This window comes from Aegilops tauschii, chromosome 3 (genome assembly GCF_002575655.3).
Source record: "Aegilops tauschii subsp. strangulata cultivar AL8/78 chromosome 3, Aet v6.0, whole genome shotgun sequence".
Taxonomy (NCBI): Eukaryota; Viridiplantae; Streptophyta; class Magnoliopsida; order Poales; family Poaceae; genus Aegilops; species Aegilops tauschii.
Genome location: NC_053037.3, coordinates 320,494,342 through 320,520,356, shown reverse-complemented (window position 1 = coordinate 320,520,356; position 26,015 = coordinate 320,494,342). Strand labels below are relative to the sequence as shown.

At 47.5% G+C, this 26,015-nt stretch overlaps 1 protein-coding gene across 3 annotated transcripts; it reads right to left on the bottom strand.

Annotated features, from left to right (window-relative positions):
• Nucleotides 1-1,192: 1,192 nt before the first annotated feature.
• LOC109750615 (factor of DNA methylation 1) lies at nt 1,193-7,128 on the bottom strand. 3 transcript variants are annotated; one of them, XM_020309578.3, is made up of 8 exons: nt 6,981-7,128; nt 6,801-6,875; nt 4,789-5,513; nt 4,480-4,661; nt 3,789-3,878; nt 3,414-3,701; nt 3,111-3,323; nt 1,193-1,758 (listed from the first exon to the last, which is right to left on the bottom strand). In XM_020309578.3, the coding sequence occupies exons 2-8, from the start codon at nt 6,824-6,826 to the stop codon at nt 1,531-1,533; spliced, it is 1,752 nt and encodes a 583-aa protein (XP_020165167.1). In that variant the 5' UTR covers nt 6,827-6,875; nt 6,981-7,128; the 3' UTR covers nt 1,193-1,530. The 3 variants fall into 3 exon arrangements, with proteins under 3 accessions (XP_020165167.1, XP_040259899.1, XP_020165165.1); XM_040403965.2 differs by having other exon boundaries at nt 4,789-5,510; XM_020309576.3 differs by lacking the exon at nt 6,801-6,875 and having other exon boundaries at nt 4,789-5,510.
• Between the last annotated feature and the right edge of the window lie 18,887 nt (nt 7,129-26,015).

Here is a 26,015-nt window from a genome sequence, read left to right as displayed (position 1 = left end):
GCACGGCTGGTGCTGTTTTGAGAGATGATAAAGGAAAATTCATTGCAGGGGGAATTGGAGAATTGATTGGTGCACGGATGTTCTGACGGCTGAAGCTATGGCACTTAGATATGGTCTATCTATTGCTCAAAGGGCGGGCTGCAACCGCTTAGTTATTAACTCAGATAACATGGAGGCTATCGAAACCATGAACAATGGAGGACGGTCATCTAGTATAGCGGCGGTAGTGTTTGACGATTGTTATTTTTTAGCATGTGACTTTCCCATTACTAAATTTGAGCATTGTAATAGAGAAGTAAATAGGGTCGCACGTGAACTTGCTAAGTTAGCTAGATTTTCTTCATCTTTGAACTGGTTTGAGGAGCCCTTGAGTGAAATTGTATCCCTTCTCATAAACGATGTACTTGTTATCGCAAATGAATAAAGTTTCTATGTTTCTTTTCAAAAAAAAAGCAACTTAAGTGCTACGAGAAGCTAACTTCTTGCTAGGAAGGCAACTACTGTACGTGTCCTTCAGCAGCAGCGGCGCGCTGTTCACGGAGCAGACCGCCGAGTTGAAGGCCGGGGGTAAATTTGACAAAATTGACATGTGGACGAAATCAAATCACAGAATGAACTGTCCGTCAAACTATTTCACGTGGCTGACCTTTTTGTGTGACGCCCGACACGAAGACGTCACACTACACTGTGCAACAAGGACTACACGAAGGCGTCACACCACACTACGCCTTCGTGTCGGACGTCACACAAAAATGTTAGCCATGTGAAATAGTTTCACGGGCAGTTTATTCTGTGATTTAATTTCGTCTATAGGTCAAATTTGTCAATTTTGCCGAGGCCGGATTGGAGGCGATCGGGCACAGGTTCCGTAGTGTGTTTCCTAGCGACAAGGACTGCAGCGCGGGGTACCTCGGCGGGTTTTTTTTTTTTTGAACAACCTCGGCGGGTTTGTGTTGGAACAATCTGTTGGTATTCTCCTGGTCCTCTACGTATGGTCTCGTATTCTCGTGTGTGTGTGTGACGGCAGAGCGATAGATTCATTTTGAAAAAAAAAACGTTTCCAGTTCTATCCTCCTGCTACCTGCAGTGTTTCATATCTTGACTTAAGTACATATACAACAAGTTTAGTCGCGAAAAAGGGATATGCCTTTTAACGCAACTCAATTCAAAATCAAAGCAAGAGGACCAGCAATTCAATCTACAGACTTATTTGATACTAGTATGGTAGCAATTCATCATCGTGGATTTGGAACTGGAGCAGCGTTCCAAAATCTTTTGTCTCCTGCACAACATTTTCAGGCATCATTTACTTAGACCAGGCCTGAAACCCTGGAAAACGGAATCTCCGCGCATTGCAACCGCTCGCGTTTCATAATCCCAGCTAAACTCGGACAAGTAGACGATGTGACAACTGAACATTCTAGAAGTCTCACCATTGAGAGCCACACGTACAGCTCTTATCTAACGTGTACTAGTAAATGCTAAATAAACAGCAAGTTCATGTATGTATATTAGGCCAGTGGTACTAGTTCATCGCTTCCTCTTGTGTGTCCGCCACTGTTTCAGGACGTGCTGCAAGGCCTCTTTCAGTGTTGCTTTGCGGCCCTCCTTGTAGTTCCACAGCTCCGGTACGGCATAGCGGCCATGGGGGTTGTACTCGTTAACTTCAAGCAGCGCCTTTGTCACCAAAGAATAGACTTCTTCGCCATACTCTTCTCTTAGAGTCTGAAGCTTCGCATCATCTTCAGAGATAAGCTCCTAGACCAAAGTACACGCCATGTGAGATAAACAATACTACAATAGTATATATGTCTCCCATTCTAAAAATAATTGATGAACACATTATTTATAGCTCGGAAACTTCGACTCCACAAATATGCTGCTGATTTAGCATACTGTTACTCGTAGACGACTCTCCAATGCTGTCTGAACCACATCACAGCGCGACATTTTGAACAAAAATTGATTGTGCACCTTGTCATGGACTCAAGACGCACACAACTACCACCTCTGTCCCATAATGTAAGACGCTTTTGCAGTTCAATTTGAACTGCAAAAACTTCTTATATTATGGGATGGAGGGAGTACTTCATTGCGTGGAAACACAAAAGTTGCAGAAACTGCAGCAATACAGGAGCAGCTTTATATGCCTTTAGTACAAGTGAATCACACAAGTTCTATGGCTTCAGATACCAGTATCATTTCTTATGTGTCAACAGCCAAGACCTAAGATATATCCAGTTTACCCAGCGCTGAATTGGAAACCAACAATTAACAAGAAGACGCAGTCCCAGTCAGAGAACACAATTTACTTGCCTAACTTAATTGACAAAATGCCATACGGTTTTAAATGAGAGGGGAGTAATTAGCACGCAAACAACTTGAGCACGGGTTCAATTGAGATACATCAGGAGATTCCATGTGCATATGGTAAGCTTTCTATCAATAAAACCTTTGATGGCTCCATATATAACTCCGCCAGCAAATGCTAGATGTACTCTGTTGCCAAAATCAATGAATTAAAGATAACTGGTAATACAAGTTACCAGGAGCTTCAGAGGAAACCAAGTGCAAGAAGCCAAGTCTTATGTGGAAAGCACATCGGTATTATTCAATTATATTGTATAAATCTCAATCAAGAGCAGCTAACGTTAACATAAGGTCCCTTGCAGTAGAATTGCTTCTCAGAATTAAACCAGCACAAGGTCTAGGCTGAATACTCTACAAAGTTAAGGTACCAAATCTTTTCGTATGACACCACATTCCAGTATATATCTCAGGTACCCAGGTATATGTCTAAATTGTCAGATTCAGCAATCAAGCATCCGTTGAATACCCAACTACTGTACAAAAGAACCCTAATGTATTACAGAACCTAACTGAGCTGCAAACTGATTAACTCTAAAACCTGCAAGTGGTAACTTAAATAGGAAGCATGCAATGAAAAACAAGATTGTTTAACAGAACACTAATGAAAAACCTGCACGTAGTAGCTTAAACAGGAACCAGGGAAATGTTTCCAAAAAGGAAGTCCAGAGTGACATATATGACTGAAAACTACAAGCTATTAGGAAGAGTAAAGTGTGTAGAAAATGAAAAAGGAATCCTACCCTTTTTTTCCCATTAACCATGACAACCCTAAAAGGGTGCCATTCTGGTTTTTTGATATCAGCCTCCCACTTCGAACAAAGAATGGCAGCAGTCACTTCTGCATCTTCTTTTGACAATTTACGTCCGCAAGCAATTGCAAGTGATTTAAGATCAAGTTCGCCCATTCTTTTAATGCCAATATTTGCTCGACCAGTTGTAATAGTCTGCAAACCCTGTAGAGCATGCAACAGATCAGGAATGAGTTTGGATGTTATGCAAACATAGTGGACAAGTGCAAGAGCTTGAGCAATGAGCCAGCTTACATCTATCAGCTTCTTCCGAGCATCTTGCAATTCATCATTGCTTTTCCGTTCCTTGATAAGCAGAGTATGGTAGAGTGACTCCATTGCATCCATTTCATCATATTTGTCTTGTAACTCCTCACTAAGTTCATCTATTCTTTTCTTCGATTCAGAGTCTTCTTCACCCGGCATATGCTTCATGACTTCCAATTTACCCTGCAACTGTTTTATTTCTAACTCAAGCTTCTGCTTGGCATCCAGTTGCTGCTCCAACTTGATAATCTTATCTAGAGCGACTTGTTTCTCTAACTGCATTTTTCCATTTTCATCACAGTAAGACACTTATATGAATTATATCCAAAAAAATAAAAGTGAAACGATATACTAGGCCCAAACCTTGTGTTTTTCCACAAGCTTGAGCACATTTTCATCAGCCCTCTGTTGCACCAATGTTGCCATCTTAAGATGCTTTGTTTTAACACCGTTCTGCATCCACACGACAGCCCATAAGTGATATGCATAGTCCACCAAACAGGGCCCCCTCCTACGAAGAACATGGCCCCCGCATTTTACCCAAATCACCCTAGTGCTAAACCCTCTGCACTGTATCTATATCTGTATATATGTATATGTCATCATGTCTATACCAATATAAAAAGAGTGAATTGCAGAGATCCAACAAATCTTCCCCGTTCAACCGCATCTATCCAACAGTCTACGTCGCTCCGGTGTTTAGCGTTAAACATGTTTAGCACCCTCCACTAATTAATATCATGCCTAATATCAACGTCAGCATTAACCAAGTAATTATACCCTACCTAATATTAACATGCAATTTATATCATGCCTAATATCAATGTGAAATACAATTAATATCTTGACTAATATTAACGTGCATTGCACATACACAATTACTAGTTATTTAAATGACAATGTTGGATGGCAATACAAAATACAATGTTAGGGACTCCAAACAAACTGTTATGTAAAGATTGACGAAGCGCTGAAACAAGAAGAGGGAAGAGAAAACATAGTCCCATAGTTCTGTATGCGATAAATTCAATAATAGAAACACGACATTACACACCTTTTCCTTCTCGTGCTCAAGGTTCCTTCTGTCAGATTCACTACGCGCAACTAGCTCATCAAGCTGTTTGGATCTTAAGTCAAGGTTCTGCATCTTGGACTCAAGTTCTGAACGGAGCTTTTGATTCTCATCAATGATCCTCTGTGAATGCCTACGAGCAAGTTGCTGCATCTTATGTATTTCTGGAAAAAGAGTAAGTTCAAAAGGATGTTAAAACAACAGAGCTCTAAGCATGTTAAAAGGAGAATGCACATATGCTGATATTTAGAACATGGTGGAAGATATAGATAGCAAAAGGTCAACACAAACCTTCATTGTATGCCCGGAGCAGCTGATCCTTTTGCTCCATTATCATGTCAAGTGAGGTGGTCGTCTCATTGTACTTACATTCAAGTTCTTCCACATGCCTTCGCTTTACCTCAATCTGGCTAGCTAAATTCGCTACCAGTTTGTTTGTTTTGCGTGCTTCTTCATTCTCAACATCTGCAATAGTTTTCAGATCACCATTTTTATGCAGATAATCTCCGATCGGCCCTGGATATTTCTGATCATCAGACCTTGCAACCCATCCAAACATCCCCGGTCGTCGATGCTTGTACGCCTTCCAGTCCAGTTTGCCATATCCTTCTGACTCAAAGTGATTTTCGAAGGCAAGTGCATTATTGAAGGCAGTCCAATCTTTTCCAAACTCAACAATAGCATTCCCTGTGTGGCCTCTATAGTTCCACAAAGGGATAACTTTCTGTGGGCAAAAGCACGAGAGCTTCTCCTTCAGCCGGTTTCCACTTTCTCCAACATGGCGCCCATTTTTCCATTCAGTAGGCACATTGACCAAAACACCCATCCAGGGCCAAACGAACAGGTCATCTCTGTTCTGAACAGCTTGAGGCTCCATAGCTATTAGCTGTAACTGGCGGGCCACCTCGTCTCTCCCCTGCGGATAAGCTGCCGAACCTACTCCAGTTGCATGCTGCTGAAATAGGCTCTCTATGTTCTGTTCGCTCTTACTACAAGCTCTTTCCTTGCGAATCCTGCTGAAATCAAAAAAGAAAATGTCAAGGGTCCATTTGGGAATCATGCAAAAATTTACACCTATAAATCATTTGTATACATCAGTATTTTTACCCTTGTAAACGGCCATTTGGATACAAAGAAAATTTTGCACAGAAATCTAGTGTAATGGGTCAATTTCATTCACTGGATCGGCTGAACACTGGACTAGCGCATTATATCTGAACAGGTGCAGCCGATCAATTGCATTCACTAGATCAGCTGAACACCGGACTAGCGCATTACATCTGAACTAGTGCAGCCGATCAATTTCATTCACTGATAGGCTGATCAATTTCATTCACTAGATCAGCTGAAGACCGAACTAAACTATGAAGGAGCTGAGCTACTTTAATTAGAACAAACATAATCTACAATGCACACGTACAAAACATGAATAATCTATTAATCTTTTCAACAATAACTGAAGATCTTTTTTGAAGCATAAAGAAAACGCACCGACTGAAAGATGACAACCAGCACATGAAAGTGCCAATATGATATGTTGCAACATGTTCTGAACTGTGAGTGGTCATATCAAAGATACAATCTCACCAAGGTAACAATTGCACATAAATTTCCTCTCCAATATTCTCAACATCACCCATCATATGTATATACAGATATGCAGGTTATAGTGAGATGGAAGTACTGGTACCATTTGGACTTAGCTCACATGATTAATTAGCCTGTGCACATGGAAGTTCTGGTACCATTTGCGCATACAACCATATAAGAGGTAGCCAAATGACACAAGTTCAATCAAACTTAATGATTGACTGCTCATCATTTGCATGCCCAAAGCAACGCAACTTAACTGCCAAATCCATCTTCTAAGAAAGTGAAATTCCAATATATCTTAAAGATATGCGGCCAGTTTTACTATCTGGAATAACAGAATAGCACTGAAGCAAGACATAATAACAGTTCAATCAAACTTAATGAATAGCACGTAATAATATGCACCATAAATGCAGTTTGCAGCTTTTCATTCCCGTAAGATGACAGAAAGCATATAAAATCAATAGATTCCAGCGGCACTGAAGCTATTTATATAGCAGCCGAGCAATAAGTACGTCATATCTCCAGCTGTGAAAACATATCTAGAATACATGTTCATTTCGGAAATATCCAAACGGAAATAATCTCAAATAGCAAGGCTACTCGAATATTGGGCGTAAATATTCTAGTTCGGCTCGCTATGCGCAGCAGCAGTTGCCAAAATTCGTGGAACAAAATCAGTGAAGGATAGAAGAGTTGGCGTCACATACCCACCGGGGGGCTCGCCGGTGCGCATAGCGGGGCGCCCACCCGGCTGCCTACTGACGGCGCCGTCCCCAGCGAACCTAGGGTTTCAAGGTACGCGTGGATGAGTGCAATGCCGCTGAGAAGGAAGGGGAAGAAGGGGCGGAAGCACGAAGACGGAAGCGAATCGGAGGGTTTGGGCTCACCTTGCCGCAGCACCGTCGTTGGTGGAGGGGGGCGAGTGAGTGAGCGTGGCTGTGGGCGTGGAGGACGTGATCGGGGAGGACGACTCGGGAAAGCGATCTAGCGACACACAAAACTCGAACCACGCGGAGAACTAGAGGGTCCAGCTGGACCGCCCGGAACCAAAGTCGTTTTCCGGTCAAGGGCTCGAATTCAAAATCGAAGGAATAGGATTTTTTTTCGTCCTAATTTTTTTTCCTAGACATGACCTAGGGTTTCCCAGTCCTCCGGCAGCCTCCCATCCAGCTTCGACGGCGTCCCGTCATCGTTCCCCCGTCCCCCTTCTCCTCCTCTAATGGCTAACCTCGGGGATAACTTCGGTTGTCTCTTTCGGCCTTGTTGGAACCAGAGCGGAAGAGGGTTTTGAGGCTTCCCATCTGTGATCGTGGAGATGTCTGGAACAACGAGTGAGAGTGGATCGCAGAAGATGGATTTGGAGGACCCGTCTGACTTGATGGATCAGCTGAACCTGCAAGATGATGAACTGGATGTTCTAGTCTGAGATAATGAGAATGATGTGGCTGAAATCAAGCCAAATTGGCTGGCGCTGGGACGACTGTTAACAGAGAAAACTTCCAGCCAAAATGCTTGATAGGGGATATGTGAGCGGCCTAGAACCCGGCGCAATCGGTGGTCTGCAAAAGGATCAACACAAACTTTTTCTCAATTCAGTTCAACTATCTTGGGGACTGGAATAAAGCGATGCACCAGGGGCCGTGTGACTTCCGGGGATATGCATTGATCATGGTCAAATGTGACGGATTTATTAACCCAGAAAAAGTGAAGCTGGATAAACTTGAGACATGGTGCCAGATCCATAAGATACCGGACGGAGTTCTGGAGAACAGAACCTTCCTGAGAATTTGGCAAGCCAGATAGGAGAAGTGCAGGAAGTGCAAGTTACCCCGCCAAACGGATTTGGGGGAGTTCATCCGAGCGAGAGTTAAACTAGACATTCTTAAGAAGATTACGAGGGTGGTCCGCTTTACAAAGGGAGGTGAAAGAGAAAGCTATGGGGTGAAATTTGAGAAGCTACCCACGTTTTTTTATTCGTGTGGAATCATCGGTCACTGGCATGAAGAGTGTGGCATTGGGGATCATGACACTTTGAAATTCGAATGGGGCCCTTTTATCTTGGCAACTAGATGTGGTAGGGGATTTGGGGATGAAAACAGATCGTTCGCGACTGTCAAGGAAATCTTCATACTTTGCCACGATCCATGTTCATATGCATATAATGGAAAACTTGTTTACGAAACCACGTGATAGGACTTTGTGGGGTGGAATGGGGACTTGGATTTTCAAAAGATTAGGTCATAGTCTCATTCTGGTGCTATGTTATAGAATCTTTTGTTTCGACAAACAAAACTATACAAGCTCATGTTATGAGCATATATGTGTATATTCTTTTCGGTCGAGTCGATCAAGGACCAATCTTGAGTCGGTATTGTTCGAAATTACTAAGCAACCACATGCCATATGGGCACTAGCTAGGTTAAGTGGGCTATTGAGCTTAGTATTGCGGTAACATGTCGATGGCCCTGAACAAAAAAATAGCAAGCTAGAAATAGGGACCAACATTTGAAGGATCCTCGACTATAACTTGCCCAACCAAAAGATTACTGGATACCTCGTTGCTAGGTGAGGTAATCGAAAGACCTAGATGTTCTCCATGTCGGTACCTTGATAGGTAGGTATCACTAGCACTTTGACAACAAGATGCGAGATGTCGCATGGGTAAAGTGCAAAACCTCCGCAGAGTGTAAAACAAATCGATTTGCCATCTGCGGTTAAGGATGACCTGATCAAAATTCTCCTTCTGATGATCTCGCTCTGGCTACTATTAATGTTAAAGTGAGAGTTACTATGCTTGTGTTACATGTCAAATATAGGGGGAATTTGAATAGGAAGAATGAGGTTGAATTCCATGCTAATAGGTTGGATACAGGGCCATTGATTGACATATTGAGTACCACCCAACTTTTTTTCCCGGAACACGCATGAGATTTGCGTGTTGATTCATTAAGGTTGGGAAGAATAGTACAACGTAGATTTACAAGGAGCTAAGCTCAACTGTCCACCACCACCCACGCCCTGAGCATTGCTCACTGACTCCTACCATCTACCTATTCCTAGCCCAAAGCTGCCAAGCATTCTTCCAAGTTCGCCACTCCGCGATAATTTTTCCTACTACCTCCGTCTCTACGTTGAAACATTGTCAAAAGTTCTACTGTTGCGTTCTTTCCAAATGAAGAACATGACAAGATTAATAAGCGCATTCCTTTCCTTCCTTTGCTTGCCTGGTGTAGAGTTGTGCACCATTTCCCACCATTCCACGATGTTGGAGTCCACCAGGGAGATAGGCAACGCTAAGCTGAGGGCTTGAGCCACCATGTGCTAGACCATACGGGAGAAAGAGCATTAAACTAGTAGGTGATTGATGGACTCCTTTTGCTATGCACATAACTTGCATGTCGGTTGATGAGGGAGGCCCCTTTTTTTGCCGCCTGTCCGCCGTCCAGTATCTATTGTGAATGACTAGCCAGCCAAAGAATTTTAGTCGAAGAGTAGCCAACGAGGACCACAGCTCTCTGGCTCCCAGCAATTTGGTTTTACCGGCAAAGAAAGCCTTGTATGCAGTTCCGGTTGTGTAAGAGCCAGTGTTAGTCCAAATCCACCTAAAGCAGTCCGGAGAGTTCGATAGAGTATCGCTGATTGCCTGGACCTTTCCTCGTAGTACACAGAATTGGATGATCATTTCTAGCGTGAATGTCCCTCTAAAGTGTTTAGTTCATTCATTCTGTTCCAATCCATCACGAACCAAGAGCTGTGTTTACTCTTAGGGACGACATCCGAGGGCCGGCACGATATCCTTTGGAGATGAACTGTCTAGCCACCGATCGACCCAGTACATGCCTCGACGCCCATCACCAATCATGCAAATCGTGGACGCGGGGAATAACGCATCCGCTTGTAATGCCCACGATGCGGCTATATCTCCCACGTGTCGAGGCACGACTTAGAGGCATAACCGCATTGTGGTATTGTCGCAAGAAGGGTTATCTTCACACAATCCCATGTAATGAACAAGAATGGGATAACGAGAGTTGGCTTACAATCGCCACTTCACACAATACATAAATATAATTCATACATCATCCAAAATCCACACATAGACCGACTACGGTCAAAACCAAATGAAAATAAGACAACCCCAAATGCTAGATCCCCGATCGTCCCAACTGGGCTCCACTACTGATCATCAGGAAAAGACACATAGTAACGACCACGTTCCTCATCGAACTCCCACTTGAGCTCGGTCTCGTCACCTGCACTGGCATCGTCGGCACCTGCAACTGTTTTGGTAGAATCTATGAGTCACGAGGACTCAGCAATCTCACACCCGCGAGATCAAGACTATTTAAGCTTATAGGAAAGGATGGTGTAATGAGGTGGAGCTGCAGCAGGCACTAAGCATATATAGTGGCTAACATACGCAAATGAGAGCGAGAAGAGAAACAGCGGAACAGTCGTCATCTAGTAATGACCAAGAAGTGATCCTGAAACTACTTACGTTCATGCATAACTCAAACCGTGTTCACTTCCCGGACTCCGCCGAGAAGAGACCATCACGGCTACACACACGGTTGATGTATTTTAATTAAGTCAAGTGACAAGTTCTCTACAACCGGACATTAACAAATTCCCATCTGCCTCATAACCGCGGGCACGGCTTTCGAAAGATAATACCCTGCAGGGGTGTCCCAACTTAGCCCATTATAAGCTCTCACGGTCAACGAAGGATAAACCTTCTCCCGGAAAGACCCGATCAGTCTCAGAATCCCGGTTTACAAGACATTTCGACAATGGTAAACCAAGACCAGCAAAGCCGCCCGATGTGCCGACAAATCCCGATAGGAGCTGCACATATCTCGTTCTCAGGGCACAACGGATTAGCCAGACGTCGGGTTGGCATAGACCCTGGTTGCCCAGGGGGCGCCGGACATCACTCGGTTTGGGCCAGCACTCGAAGGAGCACTGGTCCGGGGGTTTAAATAAAGATGACCCTCGGGCTCGCGAAAACCCGGGGGGAAAAGGCTTAGGTGGCAAATGGTAAAACCAAGGTTGGGCCTTGCTGGAGGAGTTTTATTCAAGGCGAACTGTCAAGGGGGTCCCATAAATCACCCAACCGCGTAAGGAACGCAAACTCAAGGAACATAATACCGGTATTGTTGAGGATATAAACCTTAGAGTCGCCCGCCCGGAGGGGCCGGGTTACTCATAATGGTCATCACCTGAAGCCCGGCGCCAAGCTTGAAGACGGCGGGCCAAAGATGGGCTTAAGACCCGGAGATGGCTTAAGGCCCGTAGTTACAACCACCATTATGGTAGAACTTGTAGTGTAAGGCAAGAATAGTTGAGAGTCCGAGCCGGACACTCTTATGAGCCGGCCGGGACTCTGAGAGCTGCTGGGCGTCAACCTCCTTATATAAAGGGACGACCCGGCGGCGGTTTAAGGGCAAGGAAGATCTCGTCGAGAGCCAGGCATAGCAGTTAAGTTCCCTGGTCATCAAAACCCTAATCAATACCACCTCAACTAGACGTAGGCTTTTACCTTCACCGTAAGGGGCCGAACCAGTATAACCCTCGTGTTCCTTGTCCCGTTTAACCCCTTCAAGCTTCCTAGCTGCGATGGCTCCACGACTAAGTCCTAGCTCGAGGACATCTGCCGTGACAATTCCACGACAGTTGGCGCCCACCGTGGGGCCAGCGCACGGTGGATTTGAGTTCTTGAAGGGCAGCTTCGAAGGGCTCAAGGGATACGCTGTGGGCCGGATGACCAAGAGTCGTCGCGGCAAGCTCTACATCGACGATGCAAACTGGGGCCCCGACGCCGGCTCAATTGAGTACGGGTACCGGGTCCCCTTCGGCGGAATTCATGTCTTCATTGGCAAGATTGGCGAGCCGGGCCCTGAGCCGGATCTCTGCGCCGATCTCATCGAGACGGCTCATCGTGCACGACCCGCCCGGGCCCTACCTGCCTTGAAGCATGCTTTTGTGGGATGTATCCATGGAGGGCTCTCTGATGGATCTGGATCTGGTGATGAGACGGCCGCCGGCTCTGACGGTGAGTCGTCCACAGATGAGTCAAACTCGTTGTATCAACTTCAAGATGGCAGGCTCATGGGTTGTTCCGATGGTGACAGTATTCCGGACCCGTTTGAGCCGCCGAGCCGGGTTGGAATCTTCATGGCCGGTGCACAGCGTGTTCAGAACCCTACCGCTGGGTCGGGAAACTCGGTGCCCTCGCCGGCTTAGGTGCTGATGGATCTCACGGACAAGATGACGGCCCTGTTGACCGCCACGGTTGACCCGGCGGATCAAGCTCAGCATGACGCGGAGGTGGCGCAGTAAAAATTAGATCTAGTGAAAGCCAAGGAGGATCAGGCAGCGGAAGGGATCAGGATGGCTGCGGAGAGGGCGGCTCTCGACGCCCAGACCCAGTTGATTCAGGCGCAGTCCTTCCGGCTCACGATGGATCAGAACGCGTCCAATGAGGTCATGAGAAGGAGGCATCAAAAGGCCCAATCTCGACTCCCCCCGGTCTACGATCCTCGAAACCTCTTCAACACGCCAGGTGCAGGGTCTAGTAACCCGCCGGGGATCATAGTGCCCGGGTCTGGGACCCCTGTTCAGCCACAAGTGATGGGGCCTCCCCGGGTGAACCCTGCCCCGCCTCAGTATGTGCCAACACCACCGGGTCATTATGCCAACCCGCTGGAGAACATGGTCGCCGCGGCAGCACGGCTGGCGGCTCTCCCAATTGACGGCGACTCTCCAACGGCTGTTGAAACCCGCCGGGTCAGAGAACTCCTTCAGACAGCGCTGGCGCAGCAAGAGGCGTACTCTTACAGCCGGGACAGGATCCACTCAACCCCTCGTCCAGGCCGGAGCCCGAGTTATAGCAGACACATGGTCTCAGCGACCGGCTCAAGTAATGTCCGACGCCATGACCCGCCCCCTGGCCATGGCCCGGCTCATAACGAAGCCTTTCACGCAGCAGACCAAGACAGAGCGCGGCAAGAGGCGGAGCAGGTGCCTCAGTTGACGGCTTACCAAACACCCCCGGCTTATCCGACGACTTCCGTCGACGTGGGTATCCCTACGAGGGCTGGAGGTGTCCCTTGTTTAGTGCCGGCTCTCCGCAATGAACGTCTACCCAAGAACTTCAAAGGACCTAGGAAGGTGCCTAATTACACGACTGATTTACAACCCGGAGCCTGGATCGAGAGTTACGAGATGGCCATGGAATTGCTGGAGGTCAGTGAAGCGGCGATGGCCAAGTATTTCACCATGATGTTGGATGGGACTGCCCGCACTTGGTTGAAAGGGCTACCACCGAATTCCATCGGGTCTTGGGCTGAGCTGAAGGCCCGGTTCATACAAAACTTCAAAGACACCTATAGGCAGTCTATGTCAATTGTAGATTTGACTAACTGTAAGCAGCAGGAGGGTGAGTCTACGACACATTGGGTTCGCCGGGTCAAAGAGATCATACATTCATCTGATAAGATGGATGCCGGCTCTGCAGTCTTAATGTTGGAGCAGAATTGTCGTTTCCTGCCCCTGAAGATGAAACTCGGGCGGCTTAAGCGCGACTGCAATGATATGGGTACGCTGATGGCGGCTCTCGTCAAGTACGCCGATTCTGATAGTACCAAGGACCCCGCTTCAGATGATGAAAGGACAGGGAAGGGAAAGAAGAACGACAATGGCAAGGGTCCTCAGCATAACCCGGGGAACCAAGGAGGTGGCAAGCGTAAGGCCGACGGCAGCCTAGAGTTCGTGGCCAACGCCAGCTCACAGGGTAATAACCAGCGACGCAAGGGGAGGCCACCTCCCCGAGCCGGCGGGTCAGGCCCGACGCTGGAGCAGCTGTTGAATGAGCCCTGTCCAAGGCATGGCTCTAGAGAGAAGCCAGCTACTCATCTATGGAAAGATTGCGCAATCATGAAAGCCTTTAAGAATTCCAATGCCTTTAATGGCAACCATGGCCCGGGCGGCGGCTCAGGCGCTGGCGGTTTTCATGGCCCGGGCGGTGGCTCAAATTCTAATCCTCAGAACGGTCAAGGGGGCTTTAATCAGCAGTCTGGCCAGGGTCATCAACAGCAGCAGGGGGGCTATCAGACCAACCCAAAGCAGCTTAACGGTGGACAGTATCATGTATTTACCACCAGTCTGTGTAAGCAAGATCAGAAGCTTCATAAGAGGGCTCTGAATGCGGTTGAGCCGGCGGTTCCACGCTATTTAAGATGGTCTGAGCAGCCTATTGTGTGGAGTAGGGAGGATCACCCTCCCCGGGTTGATAATCCGGGCCACTTGGCCTTGGTGGTGGCTCCTCAGGTGAGAGGATATAAGTTCACTAAGGTGCTCATGGATGGAGGCAGCAGTATCAACATCCTCTATTATGAGACCTTCCGTCGTATGGGGTTGATTGATAAGAACCTCAGCCAGTCCAATACTATTTTCCATGGCGTGGTGCTTGGTAAGTCGGCTTATCCAGTTGGTAAGATCGAGTTGGAAGTGGCCTTTGGAGACGAGTACAACTACAGGGTGGAAAAATTGACCTTTGAGGTGGTCAAGATAAGAAGTCCGTATCATGCCATATTTGGGCGGCCGGCTTACGCCAAGTTCATGGCACGGCCGTGTTACGTGTATTTACAGCTCAAGATGCCGGGTCACAATGGGACCATTACGGTTCACGGCAGCCGGAAGGTGGCCTTAGAGTGTGAGGAAGGCGATGCAGCTTATGCAGAATCCGTTTGTGCAACAGAGGAGTTGAAATTTTACAAGGACAATGTTGACCCAACAGATATGACCTCTCTGAAAAAGCCGACTACGGAGCATGAGCCGGCAATGAAATTTAAGTCGGCTGATGAGACTAAACTTGTTGATTTCGTTCCAGGTGATTCATCTCAGCAGTTTAGCATCAGTGCCAATCTGGATCCAAAATAGGAAAGCGCGTTCATCGAGTTCATCCGTGAGAATAGGGACATTTTTGCATGGAAACCTTCTGACATGCCAGGTGTACCTAGAGAACTCGCTGAGCACACCCTCAATGTTGATCCAAAATTTAAGCCGGTCAGGCAGTTCCTTCGGCGGTTTAATGAGGAGAGGCGGAAGGCCTTTGGTGAAGAGGTGGCCCGGCTCTTGGCGGCGGGGTTTATTGTTGAAGTCTTTCACCCAGAGTGGTTAGCTAACCCGGTGCTCGTGCTCAAGAAGAATGGCACCTGGCGGATGTGTGTGGACTACACGGACTTAAACAAGGCATGTCCGGCTGATCCTTTTGCCCTTCCCCGTATTGATCAAATCATTGATGCTACGGCGGGTTGTGAGCGCTTAAGTTTCTTGGATGCTTATTCTGGATACCATCAGATTAAAATGGCAGTTAAGGACCAGGAGAAGACGGCGTTCATCACTCCCTTTGGAGCCTTCTGCTATGTGTCTATGCCTTTTGGACTCAAGAGTGCACAGGCGACTTATCAGCGTTGCGTACAGAACTGTCTTCATAACCAAATTGGGCGCAATGTTCATGCCTATGTAGATGATATTGTGGTTAAGTCCAGGGAGGAGGAAACTTTGATAGATGATCTAAGGGAAACCTTTGATAATCTCCGGGTCTACAAGATGATGCTTAACCCGGCCAAGTGTGTTTTTGGTGTTCCTGCAGGCAAGCTCTTGGGTTTCTTGGTTTCTAACAGAGGCATTGAAGCTAACCCGGAGAAGATCAAGGCAATCACCTCTCTGGCTAAGCCGGCCTGTATAAACGACGTCCAGCGCCTGGCGGGTCGTATTGCTGCTTTAAGCCGGTTTATAAGCCGTTTGGGTGAGAAGGCCATGCCATTGTACCAGTTGATGAAGAAAACTGATGACTTTGTCTGGAATGATGCTGCTAATACTGCTTTTGAGGATTTGAAGAGACAGCTGGCAGAGCCCCCAGTCCTTGCTGCTCCGGTTGACAAGGAGCCTTTATTACTGTATGTAGCTGCTAACACACGGGCCGTCAGTGTGGCTATGGTGGTGGAGCGCAAGGAAGAGGGTAAGGAGCATCCGGTTCAGCGGCCGATTTATTATGTCAGCGAAGTGCTCATCGAGTCCAAACATCGGTATCCACACTGGCAGAAGCTTGTTTATGGTGTGTTCATGGCAAGCCGGAAGCTTAAGCACTATTTTCAAGGTCACCCTATCACTGTGGTTAGTTCTGCCCCCCTTGGAGATATCATCCAAAACAGAGAGGCTACAGGGAGAGTGGCTAAGTGGGCTATAGAGCTTGGGCCTCATGGTCTAAAATACGTGCCACGCACTGCTGTTAAATCTCAAGCTTTGGTGGATTTCATCAATGATTGGACAGAGCTAGAAGTGCCCGAGGAAAAGCCGGATAATACATACTGGACTATTCACTTCGATGGGTCCAGGCAGTTGGAGGGCTCGGGAGCTGGAGTCGTATTGGCTTCCCCTAAAGGTGACAAGTTTCATTATGTGCTACGGTTGATGTTCCCTTACACTAACAATGCGGCTGAGTACGAGGCCTTGCTCCATGGTCTTCGGATGGCTAAGGAGATGAGCTTGAGCCGGGTAAGGTGCTTCGGCGACTCAGACTTAGTGGCTCAACAAGTATCAGGCAAGTGGGATTCCAAGGACCCTCTCATGGCGGCTTATCGCCGTGAGGTTGATGCCATTGCTGGACACTTTCAGGGTTACCAAGTAGAGCACATCGATCGCAGGAAGAATGAGGCGGTTGATGCTTTAAGCCGGCTGGGCTCTCAGCGAAAACCGGTGCCGCCTAATACTTTCCTGGACGTCTTGCATAACCCTTCTGTTAAGTTGCCTACAGAGGAAGACTTGGCTGTCCCTGACCCGGAAGCACAGTTGGTGGCGGCTCTCCACATCACCCCGGACTGGACGGTGCCTTACTTGGCTTACATGACCCGGGGAGATTTGCCTGAGGATGAAACTTTGGCCAGACAAATAACCCGGCGGTCTAAGTTAATGGTTGTTATCAATGGTGAGCTGCATCGCCGCAGTGTTACAGGAGCGTTCCAGCGCTGTGTCTCCCCTGAGGAAGGTCAAGAAATCTTGCGTGAGATACACGAAGGGGATTGTGGCCATCATGTCGGCTCAAAATCTCTTGTGACCAAGGCTTTTCGTCATGGTTTTTATTGGCTGACGGCTCACGCTGATGCGGAGGACTTGGTCAGTAAATGTGATGGTTGCCAGAGGTTCTCGTTACGGGATCATGTGCCGGCTCAGGAGCTGAGGATGATACCAATCACTTGGCCATTTGCGGTCTGGGGGCTTGATATGGTTGGGCCTTTTAAAAGGTCCAAGGACAAGAAGACCCACCTCTTGGTGGCAGTTGACAAGTTCACAAAGTGGGTTGAGGCAGAGCCCGTTAGCAAGTGTGACGCAGCCACGGCGGTTCAGTTCATGAAAAGGGTGATCTTTCGCTTTGGCTTTCCACACAGCATTATAACTGACAACGGTACCAATCTGTCCATGGGCGCCATGGAGGAGTTTTGTCAACGAGAGCATATTCGACTTGATGTTTCATCAGTGGCTCACCCTCAATCCAATGGCCAAGCTGAGAGAGCTAATCAGGAGATTCTGAAAGGCATCAAGCCCCGGCTTTTGGTCCCTTTACAACGGACGCCGGGTTGTTGGGTGGAGGAGTTACCCTCCGTGTTATGGAGCATCAATACTACTCCTAACAGGTCTACGGGTTTCACACCTTTCTTCATGGTTTATGGAGCGGAAGCAGTCCTCCCCAGTGACATCCGTCATGACTCGCCTCGAGTGGCGGCTTATGTTGAGGCGGATAATGAACAGGCGCGCCAAGATGCTCTTGACTTGTTGGACGAACAGCGTGATGTGGCAGCAGCTCGCTCAGCGATTTACCAACAAGACCTGCGCCGTTATCACAGTCGCCGGGTTAAGTCCCGGGTCTTCCAGGAAGGTGATCTGGTGCTCCGGCTCATCCAAGATCAAACAGATGCGCACAAACTATCCCCGCCTTGGGAAGGACCCTTTGTGGTCAGCAAGAACTTGCATAACGGGTCATATTACCTCATTGACATTCGGGAGCACAAAGATTCACGCAAGTCGGAGGAGGAGACCCGTCGGTCGTGGAACATAGCTCAGCTTCAGCCTTATTACACTTGAGCCATCGGCTCTCATAATGTACATATTTCTATAAGCCATGTATATATTATGATAAGCAATAAAGCAGGACCTCTGTCCTTTTTTCTCCTCCAAAGGTAAAAGTGTTGTTTTCATTACAAGATCACATGGTCACTTGGAGGTGGATCCGGCTTATGATCGTATTTGAATCTAGCCGTACGCAATATAATCACTTGGGGGCTTCCTGTTTAAACATAGGTCGTATTCGAACCAAAAAAAACATAGCTGTCGATACCCATTTGATTGGCAAAGTGCCAAGCTCATTGGGGGAGTATTCTTTGATCATATTTGAATCATGGCTCAACCCCCTTTGGGAACCGACGTGGATCGTATTCGAATCAGCGTCGTTAAACAACTCTCAAGGTCATTTGGGGGCTTCCTGTTCAAACATGGGTCGTCTTCGAACCAAAGAGAACATAGATGTTGGTACCCTCTTGATCGGCATCGCCAAACCCACTGGGGGCTATATGATCGCATTCGAATCTTAGCTTAACCCCTTTGGGACGGGTCTCTGGTCGTATTCGAACCGGAAGCCCCTGAGTTTTGATTTTCTGATTTACAACAAGTTCTTCTGGTGGTATCAACAGTGTGCACGGCGGTTCTTGTTCCGCCGGCTTAACTTTGATTCACAGTGCTAGTCGCACACAATCAGCATTATCAAGACTGGTAAACCGAAGTTGAGGTACCAACCTTATCATCCGGGTTATATAAACTGGAAGCATGCTTGAAGGCCTGTAAATGTGTTATTACGGTTATATCAAGGACATAATTGAGGACCAGTCTTTCGTGACTTAGATTCATATTCCGGGTTATATGTATGAGACTATGATTCTCAGTGCGGTAAGCCGCCTAGAGACTTGTGATTTGTTTTTCTATGCAGGATAGTTAAAGACAACTATTTGAGCTTAAGGAAAATGAATGACCAATTATGACCCGGAGGAATATAAGGAAGTAACTTCACTGGAATTAAGCCTTCAGCACATGCACGATGGCACGACAAAGTTTAAATGTTGGTCCTATTCTATTACAAGACTCCCCGAGTCCAAAAGGGTGAAGCATTGTTTAACAAGCCGCCTAAAGAGTCAAGATGCTTGCAGGGTCGAAGCTTCCGGCTCATCCCTCTCCGCTCCTTCGGCTGTTCCCAAGACCTGGAAGGTTGACGACTTCCAGTCAATGCCGCTCAAAGCTTCGAATTGAGCTTCCTCATCAATTAACCCGGCCGGGTCAATTTCCGGGGCAAAGGTGTGCTTACGAGTCGGCGGGACTAAGCTGATGGCTTCATAGCGCGGAGTGGGGATCCTCTGATTCTCTGCATTGTAGCCCGGCTGATACTTGGTCAGATCGGTGTCATTCCGAATCAGGGTGGCCACTGGGCGCACGATCTTCACGCAGGCAGCAAAGTCCTTTTGGTCGAAGGGGGTGCCGTCTTCCTTCAAGCTGGGGTAACCAAGTGCAATGTCCGCCGGGTCTAGCTCTGGAAGGAAAGCCTTGGCCCGGCTCAGAGCAGCTATGGCTCCAACTCTTGCAGAGGCCCGTCGTAGCTCTTGGACACGCTGAGGAAGAACGGCAAGCCGGCGAAGAACTTCTGCCAGGTGAGTCGGAACCTCATTGGATAGGGCCACCACGGCCAAAGCGCGCCGAGACCCGGTGTAGAGTTGCTCCACCAGAGTGTACACGGCCTTCAGCTTGGTCAGCACATTTTGGTTGAGGTTGGCGCTTCTTGGACCTGTTTAACAAAGTAAGATAAGCCGCTGGAAATGATGGGAGTTATGAGACATAAAGATTATAAACTTGACGAGAGCCGGTGGAATGACTTACCGAAGATTGCGGCGACCATCTGTGACACGTGGCGCTTTAAGCCGGAGAGTTCGGCGGTTCTCTCCGTCAGAGCCTTCTCCGCCTGTTCGGCCCGGCTCACCAGAGTAGCCTTCTCTTCGGACCAAGTCTTCCTTTCAGCTTCAAAGTTCTTCTTTAGCTTCTCTTGAGCAGCAATACTGGACTCGAATTTGGCGTTGGCCTTCCGAGTCTCAGTTTCCTGCGTCCTCACGTGGTTCTTCAGATCAGAGATATCAGCCTCAAACTTCTTGCAAGCAGCCTGCACAATTTCCGGGTTATAGTATGAGCAGTTATTATGCAATTTTAAAGTCCCAAGCGCTTTCCAAGCAAAGACACTTGGCACTTGGGGGCTAATGCATGTCGAAAGTCTCTATCTACAAATTACCGGTTCATGGAAGTAAGCCGGAAGTTAAGTCTACAACATATTCTATCATAAGTAGTAGACTTGGGGGCTAGAGTATGGTAAAGAGGATTATGCAGAAAGCAGTAGAGTGGTACCTCAGACTTATGCTGTATCTGCTTGACCATGCCAATCTCCAAGTCCCGGCTGCTGTGCACTTGATGGACATAGCCGGAGATGATCTCTCCAATGCTCAGGTTGGCGTAGTTGGTGATGTCCAGCTTGGCCCGGTGGCGCTCTAGCAATTCTTCCTTCGCAGAGCACTTAGCCAGCGCAGTGGGTCTCCCCGGCTCGACAAACTCCGTCCGGGTGATTACCACATCCGGGTCATCGGCCGGCTGAGCCGGGCTGGAGATATCCAGGTTGGTGGAAGTCTCCATGGCTGGTTCATCAGTTGGAATGGTGGCGTCAGGAGCAAAAGCAGCTGGCGGCTCTTGAGCTGAAACCTCCAGCTCAGGCAAGACCGTCTCTTCGACCGGCTTATTCTTCTTTGCTCTTTTACTGAGCTTTGCTTGAGCGCTGAAAGGACACTAGGTTAGTATAAAAATATGAGTAAAGATAAGTACAACAAGAGATGATCATCATTACCCGGGTACGGTCTTGAAAGCCGGCAGGTTCGATTGCATAGAGTCGCCAGAGGAGGGTGATGTTTCCTGATAATTTGAATCAGAAGAATTGAGAGGTTGACGTATAACACCCGCCAGAGGATGAAAAGGATATAAGTTGGAGATAACCTCGGTCCGGCGCTTCCTTGACGCCTCAGGTAAACCGGAGGAGAGGTCAGCATCCTTGTTGGTCCGGGTGTGTTGCCGGCTCTCATGAATCTGTCGCTTCAAAAGAAATTGAGGATCTTGATAAGCGAAAGGATGTGAAAATCTTACTTTCCAGGTTACTCTTCAGACTTTCAGCCTTGGCAAGGGCTCCGAGTCGGAGGAAAGTGTCATTACCTCTTCAATCACCGGGTTACTTGCTCCGATGTCATCCTGCTGATTGACAATATTGATAAGGTGGACAGAAATAAACAAGAAATACAACAAGAGCTTACAGGTTCAGGGGTTACCTCTGACTCGGAGCTGTCGCTTAGTTGAAGCAGCTCTGAAGCAGTAGGCCTGCTTCCCTTCTTGCGGGGAGCGGCTTTCCTGGCGGCTTTCTTAGCTTTCCTGGCCTTCTTGGCCGCCTCATGGTCATACTTGACCTTCCAGAATTTATCATCAGCCTGAAACATACAATGAGGATTTCTTAAGGTTCAGATGAAAATTATCTAAAATAGAAAATAAGATGTTCAGATCAGCGGCTTACCGCTGGGGCCGGGTTGGTCTTGCAGAAGGGGCTTAAGCCGGTCCTCCCGCAGTCTGCCAAGCTCTCATTCAAGAGGGCCTTGGTCATGTCTTCAGCAACGTCTTCAGGAAGATCGTTGCGGCTGTGTCGCAGGGGGTCATCCTTCCGGCCCGTGTAATCACACATTAAGCCGGGGCGGCGGCTCAAGGGGATCACCCACCAGGAGATCCAAACCCGGACCAGGTCAATGTCGTTGAGGCCGTTGCCCAGGAGAGCCTTGATCTTGTTGATGGTGGGGATCAGAGGTTGGCGCTCCGCCTGAGATAGCTTGTCTGACAGAGGGTGAGTTGGTTCCAGACGCGAGGGACGAAAGCTGGGCAGCGGGCTCTCGTCAGCCGGCGAAGTGTCCTGGCAGTAGAACCACGTCTGGTTCCAGTCCTTTGGGTGGCTTGGTGGCTCGGCATAAGGAAAAAGGCAGTCTCTCCGGCGTTGAATGGAGATTCCACCAAGTTCCAGGCTTGGTCCGTTGGCGCACTCATTCTGGCGGTTCAAATAGAATAGCTCTCTAAAGAGCAGAAGGCTGGGCTCCTCTCCAAGGTAGACTTCGCAGAATACTTGGAAGTTGCATATGTTTGACACGGAATTGGGTCCTATGTCTTGTGGCCGCAGATCAAAGAAATTCAGCACATCTCTAAAGAACTTTGAGCCGGGCGGTGCGAAGCCCCGGCTCATGTGATCAGCAAAAATTACCACCTCTCCGTCCCTTGGCTGTGGTCTCTCCTCTGACGGGTCAGGGGCGCGGTAAGACATGACATCCTTCTTGGGCAGGTAACCCGTTTTCACAAAGTCTGCTAAGGTTTCATCAGTGACGTTGGACCTCATCCAGTTGCACGTGATGGGTGCTTTGGGAGCTTTGGGAGGCATGGTGGAAGTCGGAAGCCTATGATAAAAGGAAATGTCCGGTTTAATTATAAGCCGGAGGAAATTTACAGTTCAATGTTTAAAGTGGCGGCTTATGAAAGGGGCCTAATGACATATAGCTAAGTGCATCGGGTTATCTAGGCCGCTGGAGGTATTTAGAGTAATTCAATTGTCTACGATTTTATCATAAATGAGCCGGAAAATTTCACGGCGCGTGGCTTCTTTTGAGCCGGAAGGTTTTACGGCGCGTGGCTTCTTTGAGCCGGAAATGTAAGCCGCCATAGCTCAGCGGATGCAGTTTTTTACTAAGTGTGGTGAAAACAAGTTTCACAGATCGCAGTGAAAATTTTGGATCAAAATGGTCGACTAAAAGGAAAAGCTTCTAAACCTAAAACAGACGCAGAGGGAGTTCATAAGTTTGGACGGAGCCTTTATGCAGTAAGAAGGGATCTATGAACATTGGAAACGGGCGTGAAACAACTACCGCAACAGTTCTATACAGTCAGAGATCAAGAAAGGTGGTAAAAATGAAATCTATCGAGAACTCGCGAGGAACGGCGAAGAACACGGGAAGAACAGCAAGAACCTAACGTGGATCTACTCTATGGAGTGGCGAGGGGTTACGGGTGCTAGTGAGTCGCGGAGGTCGCCGCCGTTTTCTCTGGACACGACAGGTTGATGCAGCGGCCGGAGTCGGTGAGGACGAGGAGATCCGCGGTGGCGGCGGCGGAGCTCGGGCGACAGCACAGTAAGTGAGAGGAGGAAGAAGGAGGCGACGAGTGGCACGAGACTCGTGGGCCGGGCTATTTATAAGGTGCGATTCATAAGTGGGCGCGAGAAACGAGGAGGCCACGGCGCGGTTATCTCACCATAAAAACGCCTCGATTTTCGGGACGGCAGTTAAAGATAAGATCCGTTGCGGATATGGTGGAGTAAAAAATGGACTTAATGGAAGATGACGTCACGGCGGATTACCCGGAATCCAGAAGATGACGTCACGGCGGGTTACGACCTTCACACAATTGTAAGCCGGAGATTTTCTATCGAAAGGATTAAAGATTGACATGAGCCGGCTCAAATCAATCTAGGGCCTAATGTTGAAGATATAAACCTTAGAGTCACCTGCCCGGAGGGGCCGGGTTACTCATAATGGTCATCACCTGAAGCCCGGCGCCAAGCTTGAAGACGGCGGGCCAAAGATGGGCTTAAGACCCGGAGATGGCTTAAGGCCCGTAGTTACAACCACCATTATGGTAGAACTTGTAGTGTAAGGCAAGAATAGTTGAGAGTCCGAGCCGGACACTCTTATGAGCCGGCCGGGACTCTGAGAGCTGCTGGGTGTCAACCTCCTTATATAAAGGGACGACCCGGCGGCGGTTTAAGGGCAAGGAAGATCTCGTCGAGAGCCAGGCATAGCAGTTAAGCTCCCTGGTCATCGAAACCCTAATCAATACCACCTCAACTGGACGTAGGCTTTTACCTTCACCGTAAGGGGCCGAACCAGTATAACCCTCGTGTTCCTTGTCCCGTTTAACCCCTTCAAGCTTCCTAGCTGCGATGGCTCCACGACTAAGTCCTAGCTCGAGGACATCTGCCGTGACAATTCCACGACAGGTATGACAGAAACTAGGGCGGCAAGAGTGGAACAAAACACCAGGCATAAGGCTGAGCCTTCCACCCTTTACCAAATATATAGATGCATTAATTAAATAAGAGATATTGTGATATCCCAACATATCCATGTTCCAACATGGAACAAACTTCAACTTCACCTGCAACTAGCAACGCTATAAGAAGGGCTGAGCAAAAGCGGTAACTTAGCCAAACAACGGTTTGCTAGGAAAGGATGGTTAGAGGCTTGACATGGCAACATGGGAGGCATGATATAGCAAGTGGTAGGTAGCGCAGCATGGCAGAATAGAGCGAACAACTAGCAAAGCAAAGATAGAAGTGATTTCGAGGGTATGGTCATCTTGCCTGCAAGGTTCTCAGAGTTGTCGAAAACTTCATCCTCGTAAGCATACTCAACAGGTTCCTCGTTCACGAACTCGTCTCCCGGCTCTACCCAAAACAAGAACACAAGCAACGGAACCACAATCAATCACGGGGAATGCACAAGCAACATGATGCAAAACATGAATGACATGCAAGATATGATATGCGATGCATATGTGTGCTCCGGAAGGAAAAATGATGAACAAGGCAGTAACTTGGCAAACCAAGCATGCCACTGGAAAGATGAGATGATTTCGGTCGAAATCGATATAAAGATCACCGGAAACGGATGCACGGTTTGCAAATGGCAAGCAAAACAAGAATGACACGAATCTGTGATTAACAGCATGATAGCACTTAGAATGCAACAAGTAACAAAGCTACAGCACTCCAACGTAGCAACAAAGCATAAGACAGTAATCTACAAGAGATGCTTGACAAAAGATAAACACTGAGCTACGGCTAGATCACAACATAACAGGTTCAAACAAGCATGGAAAACGTGCAAAAGATATCAGGTTCACAGACTAGGTGAAATTACTGGACATGGCAGAAACAGCATCAGGTAGCAATGTTCAGAGCACGAGATGAACATGCTACAGGAAATTAACATGGCAAAACAAGGCATGGAAGTATTCTACTAAATGCATATGACAAAAGTCCCTTACTGACCCTAAGCCAAAAAGGACCAGACGATATGATGGAAACCATGTAAACATAGCAAGTTTCGTTAACAGGTTTCAGACTTAGCAGAAAACAGAGCATGGCAGAAACAGACATTATGAGGGCATCTTGGTGAGCTTGATGCACTCACCACAAAGCAATGCATGATAAAACAAGCATACCTAAAGCAAGATGGAATGTTTATGAAGCTATCCATGGCAAGAGGAAATACATAGCATGTGTGAAACAACTACAACAAGCTTTGCAAAATTGAATAACACGTAAACAATCTGACAGGAATATTTTATAGCACAAGTAGAGCAAGATTGAGTCATGCTATGGCACTCCATAATTGCAAAAAAGGGCATGAATGGATCAATAACAACAATATCTACAAAACATCCTTACTGAACATCACCAAAATAAGCATGGATCTCTCTGTAGCCACATAGATACATAGCAACAAAATAACAGCAGTCACAGACTTGGAGAATTCGCTAAGTCCCTGAAATCAGAAACATCATGAAGCCTAGTTTGCATGCTTGTGTTAGTCACCACATAGATCACAAAACTACATGGCATACACCTCTGTAAAGATGGCATGGCATATATCACAACACATGTAGAGCTCATGCCCATAAGATGCACAGATTAAATGCAACAAAAA

Bases quoted from the DNA above. Each gene is read 5' to 3' on its own strand.
- LOC109750615 (XM_020309578.3), bottom strand. From the start codon at position 6,826: ATGCGCACCGGCGAGCCCCCCGGTGG. The intron at 5,514-6,800 runs GTATGTGACGCC...TTTTGATTTCAG, and splicing joins ACCGGCGAGCCCCCCGGTGG to CAGGATTCGCAAGGAAAGAG. The intron at 3,879-4,479 runs GTGTGTAATGTC...GTGTGGATGCAG, and splicing joins TTGAGCACGAGAAGGAAAAG to AACGGTGTTAAAACAAAGCA.